Genomic DNA, 19,073 nt, shown 5'->3' with positions numbered 1-19,073 from the left:
CACAGGTCAGGATTCAGATGGGAGCGTCGTCAGGAAACAGGCAGAGGTCAAAAACCGGATTCAAACAGGTTCAGAATATAGCACAAGGCTCAGAAGCACCAGGAAACAATATCCTATCACGGGCAATGCATAAAGTAAAACTGTACCTTTAAATACATTTGAAATTCGCGCCTTTGTATGACGTCAGCGCGCCTGCGCCTTTAAATAATGTGCATGCGCGCCGCGCGCGCACTAGGACCCGGAAGCCGACGGAGAAGGAGCGCGGCGGCGTGGCGGCCGTCCACGCCGCCGCGACTCAGGTAATTTTCTTACAAAACTACTGTTGAAATATGAAGCCTGTTTGTAAGAAAAAAATGGCAGAATAATCTCTCTGTCATCCACTGGAAAACTAACCAAAACACAATTTTTTTTTAAACATTTTAAAGGAAAATCATTTAGTCTTTGCAAATTCACCTTCACAATAATGGCATTTTCCATCTTTAAACATACAAAACACTGGAATTTTCAATTGTCAGTGTATTTTCCTTTATCTATTCTTGGCAATGCAAATATATTTTTAAAAAGAATTCCTAAAGGAGAGGCTTTATGTATGTTTCTTTATATATATGTTTCAAACCAATAGGATCAACACCCATTTTACTGCTTTTTCTTGCTAATTGGTTTTCTAAGTATTCTGGTCTGTACTCATGAAAATATCTGACACATTTCCTTAGACCTAAACCAAATCTAGTCCATGATATGTGAAAAAACTACCCAGTGCTCTTATAACATTCCCCTATGGGCCTGCTCCATATCTGATTCAACATTACAATTCAATGTGTATCTAGGTAAAATATTTCATCCTCTAATAGTCTTGGCAAAGACATCTCGCTGTTCCTTAGCTGTAAATAGGTTCTTTTTGTGCTCATAGTTAAATGTGTCTGAGACACTGCTTTCAGAGAAGCTATATTACTCTGTGTATATCATTGTTTCCTGCCTGCTGGTGAAAACCACTCTGCTGACTATCTACAAAACTCACATACAGTGCAAAATAATTCCTCTGTCCTTCAAACCCTGCAACTTCTTGTCCCTTCTTATACTTCAGGGTTAATCTCCCTCTATGTTGTGTTCCAAAGCTGTCTTGTTTTATCTGTCTATTCCTTCTTGCTTCTACCTCAGATGCCAATCATGCAAACTCTCTCCAAATTTAAATCCACTGTAATCACACACTTTCTCTGAGAATTTCACCAGGAAAATCTGATGTTTTCTGGTTAGATCCCAATATAATCCCTTATTATTTACTCCTGTTCATAGCTTTTTTATTTACTATTTAATTTGACTGTGGGTTATGTAGCACAGGGGACACCTAGTTTTTTTTTTACTGATTGCATTTCAGTAATGTATTTGCAACCACATCCACAAGACTTCAGATATAAGCCTCTAATTTTCGTGAAATCTTCCTCACTGAATAAAGATGTCTAAAGAGAAAAATAATGTATTTAGTGCATTCATGGTCTGATGTGTGTATCAGTCAAGGTGTTAAGACAGTAAGCCAGTATTTCTATTGTCTGTTAGGTAAATTTTATTTGTAAAAGTTAGATATATACAGTATACATTTTCAACCTCGACAGAGGTGCATGCTTTTTCTTTAATAGCCAGTGTATGCTTTGCCTTTAAAAATAATGACAAACAATTAGGTGTTAGTTCCACACTTTGGCCAAAATATCTAAGCTCACTTTCCACATCAAGGCCCCTCATTGTATGTGAGTCCTGCACCATCCATTAGCATTCTACGTTTGTAGTGCATTTGAAATCAGGTCCCACAGCAAACAGTGTTACTGAGAGTAGTAAGACCATTGTGCACGTACCCTTAACTCAGAAGCTCTAGTGAGAAAGCAGGGAGCTTTAAGCCCCAGCCAGTAAACATACACCTGTAAATAATTCCCTGTTTTAAAGGCTGAATGACAGCTATAGACAATATTTGGTTACAATTTGTATACAAAACACAGAAAGAAATGGCCAGCACTTGGTTTAACCCATGCTGTAGAGTTGACCAGCTGCTATAAGCACCCTTGTGTCAGTGCTTGGTCTAAACTCACATTCTGTAGTTGACCAGCTGCTATAAACGATAAAAAGCCAATATTTGTATACAAAAAAAGGAGAACTTGATTTTAAATGCACTACAAACTTAGAATGCTAATGGATAGTGTAGGACTCACATACAATGTGGGGCCAAAGTGTAGTACTAACGGCTCATTTTTTGTAATAATTATTTTTAAAGCAAAACATGCACTGGCGATCCTTCTGCTTCTTTTGCATTTTTATCGTTTACAGTAGCTGGTCAACCCCAGAATGTGGATTAGACTGAGCACTGGCACAAGGGTGCTTCTAGCAGCTAACCCACACCACAGGGTGGGTTAGACCGAGCGCAGGTGATTTCTCTCTATGTTTGAAAGTGTATGAAATTCAAGTTTAATTCATAAAACTTACTTTCACTATTTGTCAAGGGCACCAAACTTTATTGTGAGCCTTATACAGTATCTCTTTGCAATACCTTAGGTTAATGTGTTCATGATTCATTTTTTGTAGTGATATTAGTGACATGCTAACGGTTAATGGAGTGCTGGTATTCCTGAGTAATTATGGCTAAAGGGAGTGGCCTACAATTCTCTGGAACTGCGCTAAGATGGTGATAGCAGCTGAAGAATTTAGTGGCAGAACAGTTATGGAGAGCGCCTTGGGCAAGGTTTCCTTTTCCTCACAAAAATGTGGTAAACAAGCTAGAGTCTTGCCAGTATAAATACACAGCATAGGCATAAACATCGGTGTCTGCAGACAATTTTCCAGGGTGGAGCAAGTTAGCTAATATCACATAGGGTGTCATCCCACATGACAATGCAGAAGATAACCTAATTAAGTCTTGCCTTGGAATGGGAAGTTTAAAATGTTTTTTGTTGTTGGGCATTAAATTTACAATTTCTTGCAGAGCTGGGCCAGGCCAGCCTAGGCAATCTGCCTGGGCATGTGCATTTGTGAATTGCGTGTGCTCGAGTAAGCAGTATCGCAAAAAAACTGGGAGAGAGAACAGACAGTCGGGAAGAGAGGGGACCGGGCATGGGGTAGGCGACAGAGAAGATATGTGCCTGGCACCCCCTACACACGTTCCTACTCTGCCTACCTCTAGTTTGGGCCCGGATTCCTTGGAACTAGCTGGAGAAGTCAGGGTGGGTGTCTTTCCCCATTCTGCGGACACCATGGGCCTAATGCATGTCGATTAATGCAATTATGTGAAATACTGATAAATGAGATAGGTAACAAAATAATGCAGCACTATTCCTCCAAACTTCCAGCTCTGGAATGCTTCTACAGTACTTCCCTTAAGACCCTGGACCTGCCAACAGATGGGGCACTGGAGATTGGCTCTAATATTTTATTCACCCATTTTCCCTGCTGCCGTGGGGGGTTAAAACACTCAGCAAAGACTCAGGGAGAGGGAAGGACACAACACACCGAGGGCTTTGTAAATAAATCCTTTTTTCTCATAGCCAACCTCCATAAAATAGCAGGGTGGAATGCGTATTTATAATGTGTAGCTCGTGAGACGAGCCGTAACAACTAATCCAGTAAGAAGCTTTTGTAAAACTGCAGCCACACGGGCAGTCGATGGTTTGTAAGAAGCCGCAGGGAGAAGCGAGCGTTGCGCCAATACGTTTCAGCACCCTGGCCAGCAGCTCCCCCGACGCTTTGCAGTACTAGGACCCTGCGGCTCCGCTTGCTCGTGCACAGCACGAAACCACGCCCATCAACTTGGCCGAACCCAGAATGTGTCAGGCTTCAGACTTTGGCACACGGAGATGCACCATCCCTGGGCTGTAGGGAAGGCTTAGGATACGGCTGCTACTCTCCGCTATCTGCAGCGGGTTTGTTTGAGTTGAGCGAGCCCTGCATTGGGATCCTGGCGGATTGCTCTAATTTTCTGCAGTTTTATCTGGCTTGGTTAATGCAGCTACACGCAGGATTTCCTCTGGTGCAGTTGAGTTCAATGCTGGTCTCCGCTTAGGATGCTCTCACTGGATGTTTCCAACACTGCGGGATCCCCTATTCGCTAGTTTTTCCTTTATTTTGGTGAAGGGAACTAAACCCATTCAACTTTCCCCTTGCCCCTAGACTGTGCCCTTTCCTTCTCCGTCCTGACCCACCTCCATGCTTTCCCTTGTGAACCCATAACCTTACAGGGATCCAACTCTTTGGTATAAGCTCAACTCTTCCATCCTATTTCCTGCTTTCCATGAAGATCTGATTAGCCCCCAGCAGGGAGAAAAGAAGATGGACGTTTTGCATGCTTTCATCTGTATGTCTGTCTTCTGGACTGTGTCTTGGGGCAGAACTCGGGCAGACTCCATCATCCACATCGGTAAGACTTGCCCAGCACTCTCCTACTATTCATAAATAAATAAATATAAATATAAATATAAATATATATATATATATATATATATATATATATATATATATATATATATATATATATATATATATATATATGTGTGTGTGTGTGTGTGTTTGTGTGTGTGTCATACATTCATATATGGATTATTGCATTTATCCAGCCCCAAAACCCATCTTTGTGCAGTATTGCAAAATTCCTCACCCCCCCCCCCCTTATTCTGAGGCTTTCCTGTTGCACGTTTTGTAGTTGCTACATATCAAATACATTATCCTCAGACTGATATGGGTTTCAAAGTGTTCAAGCAACAGATCACACAGGTGCCTGCCAACTGGACCTGTGTAAATGTATTTTAATTCACGTGTTGCTACAGTATGTGCAGAAGAGGATGGTACTTATAAAGATAATTGATTGGCTGGTAAATATTGATTTGGTGGATATTTAAAGATTTTAATCAATAGATAGATATGAATAATCTTTCCAAATGCCTTTAAAATTTAAAAAAAAAAAAAAAAAAAACCTGTCCCCCTGAGCCGCTAGGCGCTAGCAGTTTGTAAAGAGTTTTTATTTTTGTGACAGGTGTGATTGAGTAAGATATGTTGATTTCCTCCCTGAGATGTGTGGCTGCATATATCAAGAGACCCACGCGAAGTGCCACTGTACATTGGGGATATGAGCAGCAGTAAAGCCGCCTAGGGGAGCTGCATTGAGGCAACAAAAGGCTGCATTCATGTGCCTAGGCTGCAGAGATCAGCCTTTGTGGGATACAAACACTCGCAGACAGTCAGAGATAGAAAAAGGAGATGTTTGTGGATTTCCAGAGAAGGGGAGCTTGTGAAAGGCTAAAAGCTTGCGGGCCCCACCTATTGGCAGGCTGGTTACAGTGGATGTAGTATTTCATTCTGTCACCCACATGGATCTACCACACGCGCACACACATGTACTTCTGCACTGAATCAGCATAAAATAACATATGAAGGGGAATTTGCATGCATAACTAATGGAGACAGTCTGACAGCAAAAGCTCATGTGTTACAAATGGGAGTCTGCTGAGCAACCTGTAATTGTTTTATATGTCCTGTTCAGTTCTTTATCTTGCTTTCACCCTACGAGAAGATGAGCTTGTTGGGGTTTGTTTTAAGACCTATTTTTCATATCATATTCATAGTTGCTTGTATTCTTTATGGCACCTAAATTGTTATGCAGATAGTTATTATGTAACAAGAGCATGGGGGGAGTGGAGGATATGGAATAGTGATTTTTATGGTGGATAAATTGTGTAAATTTCTTAATGTCAGTTCAGCCTAGAAATTCATCTACAATCCAGACACGCAGGGTCCCTCTGGAAAGGAGTGTGCTACATTACACCAATTGAACTGTTTACTGCTTCTCCTCCTCCTCCTCCCTATTTTCTCTAGGATCCCTTCTTCATGACAACCTTGGTGCTAGCCCATCATAATTAACCACCCCCACCCATAACCTTAGATTACAACAGATTTCTCTCTATATTTATTTCTCTCGTTAAATATGATGTCATCGCGTTTTCAGTAAAAACATACCCGCTGTAACCTAAGTATTTCATTTATAGATGCAAAATAAAGATAGAAATTGAACATTAGAAAAATAATGGGTAGATGGGTTGCTGGGTTGCTGGGTTGCTGGATGAATATAATAATTATTAAACAGAAAAATTACTATATTGTTTTGGGTTGAAAGGGTAAATGGTGAGGAAAAATGCACTGATTCATAAAGGGGGGAGTGTTGGAAAAAACTGGAAAGAAATAGTTCAAAGCAATAGAACATCATCCTGCATTAATTTGTTATTAGCGCTGTATATTGTCTAGTCCTTCAGACAGTACAGCTTTTTAAAGGCTGTAGCAGTTGACTCATCTTCAAGTTATTAAATATACACAAAAATCTGAGGCTCTTGTTCCCATGGGTACAAAAGTTTATAGGGGTCATAACTAATGGATATCCTTGACTGGATCATTACATAGTTTTCTGATCCTAGTTCAGGGTCAGAAATCATGTCTGGGTTTTAAACAAAAATGTCAAGGGATACAGTCATTTTCTTGATGCATATTTCATTGTAAAATGAATTGCAATATCTAGGAAAGTAAAATAGCAAAGAATACATATTTTAAAATATGCTGAGATTTAATACTTTATTGGATAACCAATGAATAAAATGGAGAATATCCTCAATTGTGTATAACAGAAGGCAAGTTTCAGGTTAATGATTGTATTCTGTTTATGTGACGGAATCTATTCGTCTTTATCTAATACATCTTAGTTTTTTTTATAAATAATATTTGGCAGAAAAAAAATTGGCATAAAATACAAACATCTTGTTAATTCATGGTAGGATATTCGTATGCATTTCAAGTAGTTTCAGACAAAAGCTGTGATCAAATCAAATTACTGTGCCACTATTTGCTGTAATACAGATTGGTGTTAAATTTAAAGCGTTAGGAATTGTAGAATGTGTATTCACACACCATGTTCATGTATTCCACATGTTAAACAATTCTGCATCATTTCTGCAAACATGATATTTCTATTTAAATAACTGTCTCTTGTTGTTTTCTGTCCAAAGTTATAAATATGTATTATCTAAAGTTCCAGGAAGCACAATAGACTAAATTCATATAGCTTTATTTTGGGAAGAGATATTCTGCTGCCAACAGAGCACCAGGCAGTAAAGACAGGATTCAGCTTTATAGAAGAAAATATGAATTATGTAAGTGGGTCGATTTTTTTGGGGAGGCATTACTGTCTTACAACCAGGTACTTTAAAACTTTGCATGCTGGAGATCCAGTACCATTGTGGACTACATGTTGCCAAATAAACCATTGTCTGCATATGAATTGCAGGAACTCAAAAAACTTTTCTGTTTACTGTTCTAAGGCATTGCCTCTTTGGTCCCTTATCTATGACCATAAAAGGTATGCCATAAGAATTTATCACACCAACTTAGGTGACTATGGAAAAGGCCATCAATAGCTATATAGCTATATATAATGCTTGCACTTACAGTTTTATCTTAAGTGTTAATGACATTATATTTGTACAGTAGTTGGCACAACATATAGCCTCTGAAATATGAGAAATGAGCCTTCATGTGCAGTATAGTCCCCTTATGTGAGTCAACCCAGAAACTAGACAAATATGTTTAATATCCGAAAATCTAGCACTCTCATAATCTAGCACTGATTTACTGATATATAGGATCGTTTTCTGGATACAGAGATACACTATAAGTTGGTGTGTAGATTTCATTTGTTTGAAGATTACATTTTTCTATATGACCACATGAGAATTCTTCAAGCTTGAAAAAAAAAATCTGAGCATTTCTCAGACAATTCATTAAATTTGAAACACAATTAGTGTATTTGACAAGGGGATTAGTGATTTTTATAGAGTACTTTACGTTTCCATGAAAATGGCAAATTGATAATTGTTAAACATAGAACATGATCTTTTATAATTAGAGAGCTGCCCACGAACAACCACACATATATTATTTTTTTTAATCTCTATTACTATTTGACTTAACTAAAAGCCTTCTTATGACTGAAGTTATTCACATTCGTAATGTGAATTCCCTTAATACCAAAAATGAGAGATGAATCATGGGAAGTGGCTTGTATTAGGGTATTATTTGCATGTCTCCTCACATGATTTATTTAGTGAATGTAATCTCTCATTTAACGGAATTCTATCTGTGTAGCATGGCACCTATATTTTTATCTTCTGTTATAAGATTTTACTGCAATCATTTCACAGTGGAAGGGCATTTAAGACCTCTTCACTCTAACCTCTCTGGTAATTGCAAGATAAATCACTTCTGTAGTATGTCGTGTTTGGTTGCAACTGATCCAATGTAAATGTTATAGTCACTTTTCTTACAGTAGGTGGCATTAAGTTCCTAAGCAATTGGTGGCAAGTGATTGGACAGCGCACGACATTATGTGCATGGGGTCAACAAGAGCAGAAACATTGCGCATATGTAGTTTTGTCTTGTAGACAGAACAAAGTGATGGGATGCAATCCAAGATGGTGATGATGAGGGATAAGGATTTTTTAACTTAAAGTCATGCTTTCTGTCTGAATAATTAAAAAAAGAAGCATTTTAAAAGATCATTAGCAAAATATTTTTCTTTCTCCTTTTAAGCTTTCCTACACAACATTCAGTAATGTGCTCATGTTGCACCCAAATGTGCAAGGAGTTGCTTTCACCAAATTGATGGAAAAGACTTGTATCACTTCCTTTGTGCAGTTAATCTTATACACAATAGTAAACAACAACTGTGGGAATCAGTGTGCAAAAAACACTCTTACACCGTATCCAGTGAGAAACACAGTTTCCCTGACCCTAATCGTCTCATTAGGTCTTAATAGCCATTGGGAGTTAAATGTAGACAATTGCAGAGCTTAATAAGACCTCTTATACACCAAACTTTGGGCTGCCACTCAATAACATGGGTTCCTCTAAGCAACTTAGTGAGAATAAAACATTTAACTGATGCCTTCAAAGCCAGGAAATATTGCAAATTGTTTCCACTGTCTTTGATGCAAAACAGCATCTAAACAAACCAGAGACATTTTGCAAACCAGTTCTGCAGGTTGATAAACTAAAAATTTAATGTTTTGGCCACAATCACCAAAGGTTTTTGAAGAAAAAAAGGAGCATCATTTAATGGAAAAAAAACACAATGGCAACTTTCACACATAGGGTGGATCTATTATGCTTTAGGGCTATGTGGCAGCCAATGGCACATGAAACACTGTATTTGTAGAGGGGTAAATGGAATAGAAATTGTCAAATTTGGATGTAATATGAAACAGTCAGTCAAGAAACTGAAACTTAGAAAGGGGATGATCCTAAACATGCATCTAAAACCACCACCCTCACTGTCCTCATAGTATATTCCTTATATTCAATGAGTCTACAAACTCTCAAATTAGATCAATTGCATACATTTGATCTAGGACAGCTCCCATCACTAAAGTTTGTCAAATAAAATGTAACTGTGTTTTAACATTTTATATTGCTTTTAACCCTCTGATTACTGCAGTTGTTGTTTACTACTTTTTACTTTAAGAGTTAAAGGGATTCTGCATGTGAAAACATATTTTTTTCAAAACGCATCAGTTAATAGTGCTGCTCCAGCAGAAATTTGCAATGAAATCAGTTTTTCAAAAGAGCAAACAGATTTTTTTTTTATTTTATTTTGAAATCCAACATGGGGCTAGACTTATTATCCGTTTTCCCACATGCCCCAAGTCATGTGACTTGTGCTTCCATAAACGTCAGTCACTTTTTACTGCTGCACTGCAAGATAGAGTTATACCACCCCCTTCCTTTCCCCCCAGCAGCCTAAAAATAGAACAATGGGAAGGTAACCAGGCAACAGCTCCCAGACATAAGATAACAGCTCCTTGGTATATATGAGAATAGCACTCAATAGTAAAAATCCAAGTCCCACTGCAGCTCCTTCAGTTACATTGAGTTGGAGAAACAACAGCCTGCCTAAAAGCAGATCCATCCTGAAATGCTGGCTCTTTCTGTAAGCACAGGCTCAAGCAAAATGATCTGAGATGGCTGCCTACAAACCAATATTACAACTAAAAAAATATATATATTGGTTGGTTCAGGAATAACATTTTATATGAAGAAATAAAAACGACACCATAAAAATCACAACAGTATTCCTTCAACTAAATATGAAATTTGGCAAAGGGAGCCTAAACATTTGCTTGGGTGGAAATAGGCAGATTTTTAACCTGGTATAAGGTACTCAATGCAGTCAATGTCCAGGCCACAAGTGTTCTAGGTATGGGCACAAAAGGGACAATAGTACTGTACATGAGCCTCATTATCTAGAAACCTCAGGTACTAAACATTCTGGATAAAAGTTCCAATATCTGTACTTATTTAGTCATAGGTACTTATGCCATTCTATTTGTATATCAGTCAATGTTTATTTTAAACAGATAATATTTCTCAAATCCAACCACAAATTATTACAGGGTAATATTTTTATGGTAGTTAGAAAAGCTCTGATGTTTTTAAAACTAAAAAAAAAATCATATGTGCAGCTTTTTCATTTTGTTTTCAGCCACAATAAACTGCAACACCCCATGTACTCATAGCATTCCTTCACTGCATTTTATACTGTATTTATGGTTTTAGATGTTATACTTTTTACTTATGCTGACCCTCAATGGACTTCCCTTACAATAGCAACCTTTTTGCATACCAAACAAATAAAGGTACGTGGCTGGTTAAAGAGAATGCCTCGATGAAGCAATTGTTATGGTAGTTCCTATTCTGCACATATAAAGATTTATAATTCACTTTGTAGGCTATACATCCATTGCTGTCTATTTAACTCAGATTAACCTAGGATACAGAGTTTATAAATAGGGTGTTTTACTGCTAAATTCTGTATTAAGCAAGCAATAGATGTTTTCTATGGCTCTTCTAAGTTGGTAAAGAGTGTGCTGCCAGGTCTGACAGATACTTAGTTCAATAGTTATTGATGAGTAAAACATTTACCCAATATTGATAATAGCTTGATCACTGGAGGGCACCATTTTATTAGTCACTGGATTAGGTTGCCTTGTTTTTTTTTTTAAAGTTTTATTTATTTCCAGAGCAAGTTCAACATACAGTGTACTGTAGTAACATACATCAATAAAAGCATTAGTGTTGGAACCCATTGCACTGAAAATGCGTTTTCATTGTTATTTTTCTTACAAAACCCTGGGAAAACAGTTACAGATGGGAAAGAGAGATACCCGGGAGGCAGGAAAGAAGAAGAGAGAAAGGAAGAGGAAAAGAAAGGCCCTAAAAAAACACAAAGGAAAGCAGAGAAGAAAAGGGGAGGAGTCATACCATTACTTTGCTATACAAACGATATACATTAATTCAGGTATACCCCTAAGCAGCTGAGGCAATCAGCAATAGCAAATAGTACAAGTGTTCCATATTAAGATGACTCCATGAGCCAGTCAAGCAAGGGTTGAGAAACATCTTGTTGCCTATTAGAATAAGATTCGTTTTGCAGGGTCCAGAGAGTCCAGACTGCATTGAATTTTGCAGGACATCCCCTAGCAAAATAAACTTGTTCCAGAATCGGCAAGGCCTGTTCCACCAAAGTAATCCAGAAGGCAAGAGAGGGTGGGAATTCCTCCTTCCATTTAATAGCAATAGCTTTCTTGGCATAGAAGAGCAAGAAGGTGAGCAATATAGTTTCTATACGAGAGGTAGTGGTATCCGATAGATAATTTAACAAGAGAATAGCAGGGTGAATCTCTATTGGGAGAGCCATTAGGTGAGAAATGTAGGTGGCAATCTCTGACCAGAATCCTTGGATGGACGGGCAACTCCAGGCCAGATGGAAAAAGTCCGCATTGTAACCTTTGCACCGGTTGCATTGATCAGGAAAGGTAGGGTTAATCCTGTGAAGGACATGTGGTGAGTAGTAGGCTCTGTGAATATACTTAAATTGTATAAGCCTGTCCCTGGCTCGGATTAAAGGTTGGATAGAGTCAGATAAAATAACCTCCCATTGCTCCTGCGTCAAGTCAGGAATGTTTGTAGTCCACTTTTGATACAGTTCCATCCTAGGAGGGTTGCCTCTGGGCCTAAGGCAGTTGTATATGGTAGAAAGAGGTTTATGCAGATTTTCCTTACGTATGACTTTTTCAAGCGGAGAGAGTTCAATAGTGAGGTCAAATGACTGAAATTGCTGAGCCAGAGCATGCCTCACTTGAAAGTATCTAAATAACATACTATTGGGGATCTCGAAATTGTCCTTAAGCTGTTGAAAGGATAATAACTGGTTATCAGCATACAAATCACCAATACATTTTATACCAAAGTGTGCCCAAATCTGGGGGTCTGGGATAGAGGTCAAATGTTGTAGGTTAGGGTTATACCAAAGAGGAGTATACGGGGAAAAAACTTGAGTGGACCTCCCAAGTCTATGGGAACCTTTCTGCCAGGCTTTCACAGTATTATGGATCATTGGAGTAGGGTAAGACAGACCTGGAGGCCTACGATATATCAAGTGTCTGAGTCCTTCCAATGATCCAATCAAGTGCGCTTCTAGCAACGTAATAGGGTCTTCCGGCGTTGGATCAAGCCAACGAACCACTGATGTTAGTTGTGAAGCTAAGAAATACCCAAACATGTCAGGTGCAGCCAAGCCGCCCTCGTCCAGTGGGGAGGTCAAGACCTTATACGCTACCCTAGTAGGGCCTGGGGACCAATAGAGTCTAGTCAGGTGGCTTCGCAATTGTTTGAAGAACCGCATGGGAATCCAAATTGGAGACTGACGGAAAAGGTAGAGAAATTTAGGCAGAAACTTCATTTTGAAAAGATTTATTCGTCCTATTAAGGATAGTGGAAGTCGGAGCCATTTATCAATAGTGGTGATGAGATGGGACATTAAGGGGTCTAAATTGAGCTCTACAAATTTAGCTAATTGTGGGTGGATGTGAATGCCTAAATACTTGACTGCTTCTACACGGACCAAAGGGAGTGAGGGATCCATGTCAAGGAGCGCCCGAGGGTCCAATGCCATTATGGATGATTTCGTCCAATTAATTTTCAAACCGGAAAACTCGGTATGAAGGTTGATTAACTCCAGAGCCTTATGAAGTGAAGGGCCTGTATCATTGAGGTAAAGGAGCGTGTCATCCGCAAATAATGAAATTTTTTCCTGAAGTTTCCCTATCTCAAACCCCCGAATCTCCGCTGTTGCCCTAATCAAACATGCCAGGGGTTCCATGGCCAGCGCAAAAAGGCTTGGCGACAAGGGACAACCTTGGCGGGTACCTCTAGCTAGAATAAAGGGAGGCGAAAGTTCAAGGTTCGATAGGATGCTGGCGTTGGGCTGGGTATATAGGGCTTTAATCCAGGTTATAAAGATCTTACGGAACCCAAAGGTTTGCAAGGTTTGCCACAGATATTCCCATTCCACCGAGTCAAATGCCTTCTCGTTGTCCAAGAAGGCAATGGCTCTGGTACCCAGGTTCGTGTGTGGGATTATAAGGTTGGTATACAGTCTACGGAGATTTAATTCTGCCGCTTTGTGAGGGATGAATCCCACTTGGTCAGGGGCTACTATAGAGGAGATCACAAAGTTTAGTCGCCGCGCCAGCACTTTGGCTAAAATTTTAGCATCTGAATTAATTAGGGAGATAGGCCTATAGGAAGAGTGCAGCTGGGGGTTCTTACCCGTTTTTAGGAGGAGTACTATTGTGGCATCACGAAACGAGAGAGGGAGAGACTCGGAATGGGAAGCCAAATTGAAAAGTTCCGTAAGAACTGGGGCTAGTTGTTTAGTATACGTACGATACCAGAGGTTCGGTATGCCGTCAGGCCCAGGGGTTTTGCCGTGCGGTAAAGCCGCAATAGCGTCAACAACCTCCTGTTCCTGTATAGGGGTATCAAGTAGGGCTCTATGTTCTAATGAGAGTGTAGGTAAATCTAGGTTTTGTAAATAAGATGCTATTTCAGAGGACGTTTTCTGAAGTTTAGAGGAGTATAAATGCTGATAGTACTCTGCTAAACTATGGTTAATATCTAAGGGGTTGGTGATAACCTCGTTATCATTTCGCAGGAGGGTATGGATGGCTGGCTTGCTACAATCTTCTCTTGCCAATAAGGCAAGCAGCTTGCCATTCTTATCCCCCTGTTCGTATAGAGTAAACTTCGAAAACAGGTGACTTTTCCTTGCACACTTCCATTGAACTTGAGCATATTGCCTCTGCGCTAGGACATGGAGTAGTTTAGTCTGTTCATTAGGGTCTCGGACATACCTCGCCTCAGCCTCCTTCAACGCGCCCTCAGCCTCCATCATACTGTTGTTGGCAGTTTTACGGACATGTGCAATCTTAGAGATATACTCGCCCCTAATGTATGCCTTCAAAGCGTCCCAAACCTGCGGTAATGCAGCTGTACCAATATTAACCTGAAGGAATTGAGTTATAGATTGTTCTACGGTAGTCTTAATGTCTGTATGGGAAATCCAGTAAGGATTTAACCTCCAGGTTTTTCTAGTAAGGGTCGAATGCAGTTGCCACGTGATTTGCAGTGGGGCATGATCCGAAATCCCTCTAGGAAGGAATTCTATTTTGGAAATTTTCGCAGACATGTCGGGCGAGGCAAAGGCGAGGTCAATCCTTGACATGGCTCCCCTAGAATAACATGAAAACATACGTTCCCCTGGGTGACGAGCCCTCCAAATATCAACCAACCCAGCCACCTGGGCCCAGGCCTTTAGGCCCCCAGTGCCGGCCCTAGGGGCTGAGGCAGTGGTTAAACGGTCTAAAGCGGTATCCATGACTGCATTAAAGTCACCAACTACAAGCAACGGATCTGAGGGAAGGGAAGCAATAAGCGATATCAACTCGTACAGTAAGCAGTCATTAAATGGAGGAGGAAGGTAAACACATACAATAATATAGGGAAAACCTGCAAGCGATGCATGCAAAAGTGTAAATCTGCCTTCTGGATCATTACGGACATTTAACAGCTGAAAGGGTAAAGATCTATTTATTAACACAGAGGTGCCCCTAGAGTAGTTAGAATAGGCAGCACAGTAAGTATGGGCTAACCAAATTTTCTTGAGAGAGTTCGAGTTGGCAGACTTACTTATATGGGTTTCTTGGAGACATATGATGTGCGGGTTGTATTTTCTTAAAAATTTAAAAACCAGGGTTTTCTTTAGGGGAGAGTTCAACCCTCGTACATTCCAAGAGATAGCCGTGATTTCAGCCGCCATTTTTGGGTCTACCCAAAGCAATTGAGCTCCCCCCTGTAGGGCCAGGCAAGTAAGAGAAAGAAGGAGAAAGAGAAGTGAAGGGGAAGTAGAAGTAAGTGAAAGAAAGAGAAAGAGAGGTAAAAGAGAGGTAGGAGAGACAAATCCCAACACAACCCACCCTACATCCCCTAAATTTGGGGAGGTATGGATCCCTTAACAATAATACCAGGAGGGCGTACATGAGCCCGTATGGCGATATTAACAGAGGTACAACAGTAAACATAAACTTACAACCTAGTCAGTTGTACACCGACAAATTCCAAAATAATAGCAGTAGAGGGGTCTCTGCATGGTGAGCTCCGTTAGCCCCAAACAGGGAAGTATATTCCAATAGTCCAATAATAAGGCCAGAATACCCGGCTCTCGAACCTTGTTGGTTAAATACAGCAGGTAACCAAAAGAAAGCAACTGATTCAGATGGCATTCAGGAGTATTTTAAAGCTAGTAACCAATGCCCAAACAAGTGGCAGGCCTATTTCCTGGAATCCAGCCACTGAGAGGCCTCAGTAGGCGATACAAAAAAGTGAGTCTTCCCATCCACCGCCACCCGCAATTTCGCGGGATACATCATGGCATATTGGAGGCCTGCTTCACGAAGATGTCGCTTGACTGCAGTGAATTGTTGCCGTTGTCTCCGAACCTCATTGGAGAAGTCAGGGTAGAGTGACACGATGGCATTTTCAAATTTTAGTTCCCCTTTGCGCCTGGCAGCCAGCAAGGCCGCGTCTCTATCTCTGAAGTTTAAGAACCTGGCTATCAGAGGACGTGGAGGAGCTCCCGGTGGCGGCGGTCTAGCAGGGATCCGATGAGCCCTTTCAATGACATAGGCCAGGGAGAAGACATCAGGACCGCATACCTCCTTCAGCCAGCCCTCGAGGAATTTAGCGGCCTCAGGCCCCTCAGCTCTTTCAGGCATACCTATTATCCGGATGTTGTTCCTCCGGAGGCGATTCTCCAAATCATCCGATTTGGCCTCCGCCGCCTTGACCCTGCGTTGCAGTAGGCCCAATTGTTCAGGCAAGGGATGGCAGGTATCCTCTAGGTCGCCCAACCGTCTCTCAGCCTCGGTGGTACGGTCCCTGACCTTCTGTAGGTCTTGGCGTAATATAGCGAAATCCACCCGCAGCTCCTCAACCTTAGCCAGAGTTGCTGCGTGGCATGTTTGGATAGTAGATTGAAGTACATTGACTACCCCCGCCAATGTGAGGTTAGCTGCGTCAGCAGGTTCGTCAGGGCCTGGCAAGTGCGCAATTGACGGGGCAGTGGCAGGTATGGATGGTGCAGAGTCGCTTAGGCTGTTGGCCGTACTCACTGTTGGAGAGTCAGCGGAATCTGCAGGAAGCGGCAGTTTGGCGCGCTGGGCTTTAGGAGACGAAGGCCTACGCGGGTCCGCCATTGTAGAGGTTCGCTCCGAAGTGCGTAGGTGCGCTCTGATGTCGGAGGTTTCTGCCAGCCCTTGCTTCTTTTTACCCATAGATGCTAGGTAGAAGCAGTTAGGGTCGAGAGCAATGTTCTAGAGATTGGATTAAGCAGGATTATTACCGGATATCACAGGGGATCTAACGGAGCTAGCTCAGACACGTCTGCTCACATCGCCAGTCAGACACGCCCCCTTAGGTTGCCTTGTTAATGCAGCTATGGCTTCCCAACTGATATGAACAAACTTGTGCTGAGTTTGTAAAGTAACACCAATAAGTTTTTTATTATATTATGAATGTGAAAGCAAATCCTACCTACACCATATGTAAATTTTAATGTAAACCCTCACTATGTATTTATTTTTCAAAGGCTACTAAAGCATAGTCACTTTACACAGCCATCAAACCAATTCCATATACTCCTGACAGCAGAATCTGTAAATAATCAATATATTTTATGTTTTTGTAATATAAATATGTTGTTCCTGTATCTATGAGGCTTGGAATTTAAATTTTATATTTGTATCTATGATTTATTTATATATCACTGGCAAATTAACGCAGTACTTTACAGAGATTATACATCAATCCCAGCCTTGGTGTTACTTACATTGTAAAATGAATTATTTTTATTAAAATGGAGTCTGTAGGAGATGGAGTTCCTGTAATTCCTTTCTGGTTAACAGCTTTCCAGATCACGGATCCCATATAAAAAGAACATTTACATTACCTTCATATTTATGGCACACTTAAGGGAAATGTTTATTGTTTAAACTTATCCTTTATTAGCAAACAATAAAACTCAAGAGCATTGATGAGTTGCTTAAAATCAATTTAAACCACACTTTTCTGGCTTCTATAGGGAATTTTTATTCTAGGGATTAGTATGTTATTATGTAATAAGTGTTATATATGATAAATAACTAAAATATTCTATTAAGCCAATAATAACACATTTTACCCTAAGACTGGAACATTTCTAACAATTGTTGCACATTTCTAACAAATCATGGCTTGCCTTGTAAATATAATTTCTCCTTCAAAAAAAGGGTTTTTGACATTAAAAGCTTGCAGATATATATAATTTTTTTGGAGCTCAGTGCATTGATTGAGTAGTTTCATCAGACTCGCATTACTTGATTGCTTAGAAGTTTCCTAATGATCTGTATGCTGTACAGAGAAAGGGAAGCCGTGAGGAGAATGGCAATGGGTTTGTGCTTTATGAGACCATTCAAAAAGTCCCTCTGATTTATATAGCTAAGAAGCATCGTGATCTCTGATTAGCCACGCTGCTCTTTTTTTTTTTATTTAAATGTCTCTCCTGCCGGCTTTTGCTTATTGTGGAATGGTGACAAAAAGATCCCCACTTTCGTGGGGAAAAGTGATTGATGGAATGTATGTTGGGCCAAGGATTCTCAGATATTTTTACTGAGGTGAGACCAGTAGTGCTGTTAGCAGAGAAACACTATGTCTCTCTGCAAGGTTTTTGTAATTGATTATCTGGGACTGGTCTTACTGGGAATCCACAAGAGTAGGGTGGGACGGATTCCCAAATCCGTAGGCCAGGTTTTCAAGAGGCCCTAGGCCTATTTAGTACACCTGATGCTGAGCAGCAGGGCTGAATGTGTGTGAGACAAACTGCTGGTGTTCTCAGCTTCAGGAGAGAAAGAAAGGCATTTATTTTGTGTTAGCCAGGAGGCTGGATATTTCTGTTGAACTGCTGTTTTTCGGTTACCTTCCCCCTGCAAGGGGAAATTTCTGCAGCCGCTGGAAAATAAACACGGGCAGGAAGCCCTTAAACCGATCCTGGTGTGTGAAGTCGCCTCATTTGCAGCCTACCAGCGAGTGAACCCCCACAATTGGTGTTTCAGATGTGGCCAGCGATTGCCACAAGCAGAAGTTGCCTAACCACAGTAAGTCTCCTGTGGGTATTGTGTGGACTGTATAGCTTATAAGTGAGATTTAAAGAGACAGTACACTTAAAAGTTGTAAAATGGAGGAAGTCCTCAAGACTTTGCTGCAGTGCACTGCAACCTTACAGAAGGCCCACCAGGAGAGCCAGTTGCTACAGCAGCAGTCTAACGCCACCCAGCAGGAGGCAAATCGTCTGTTGGAGGCCCAGATCACGGCACTGGCGCAGGCTGCAGAGAAAGATCGGCAGCTGCAAATTGAGGTGGTAAAACAACTGACAGCCAGGGTTTCTGGGGATGCTGCCCTAGTCCCCGCTCCATCCCAGGCAGCCACCTCCTGCTGAGAATGACTGGGCAGGATGATGTGGAGGCCTTCCTCTGTACCTTTGAGAGGATGGCGGAGCAGCAAGCCTTGTTGAGGGAGCAATGGGCGATGATTGTTGCCCCACTACTAGTGGGGGATGCCCAGAAAGCTTTTTA

The 19,073-nt window shown here is 40.8% G+C and overlaps 1 protein-coding gene across 2 annotated transcripts in view; it reads left to right on the top strand.

Annotated features, from left to right (window-relative positions):
• Window positions 1-3,824: 3,824 nt before the first annotated feature.
• LOC108704460 (glutamate receptor ionotropic, delta-2-like) overlaps window positions 3,825-19,073 on the top strand; it is a 599,719-nt gene continuing 584,470 nt past the window's right edge. For both annotated transcript variants that reach the window (XM_041579681.1, XM_041579682.1), the window contains exon 1: window positions 3,825-4,393. In XM_041579681.1, the coding sequence (XP_041435615.1) occupies window positions 4,306-4,393 (88 nt within the window). In that variant the 5' untranslated portion in view covers window positions 3,825-4,305. The remainder of the gene's footprint in view (window positions 4,394-19,073) is intronic.

Source organism: Xenopus laevis, chromosome 1S, assembly GCF_017654675.1.
Source record: "Xenopus laevis strain J_2021 chromosome 1S, Xenopus_laevis_v10.1, whole genome shotgun sequence".
Lineage (NCBI taxonomy): Eukaryota > Metazoa > Chordata > Amphibia > Anura > Pipidae > Xenopus > Xenopus laevis.
The sequence above is the reverse complement of the archived record's forward strand: the minus strand, read 5'-3'. Positions and strand labels throughout refer to the sequence as shown.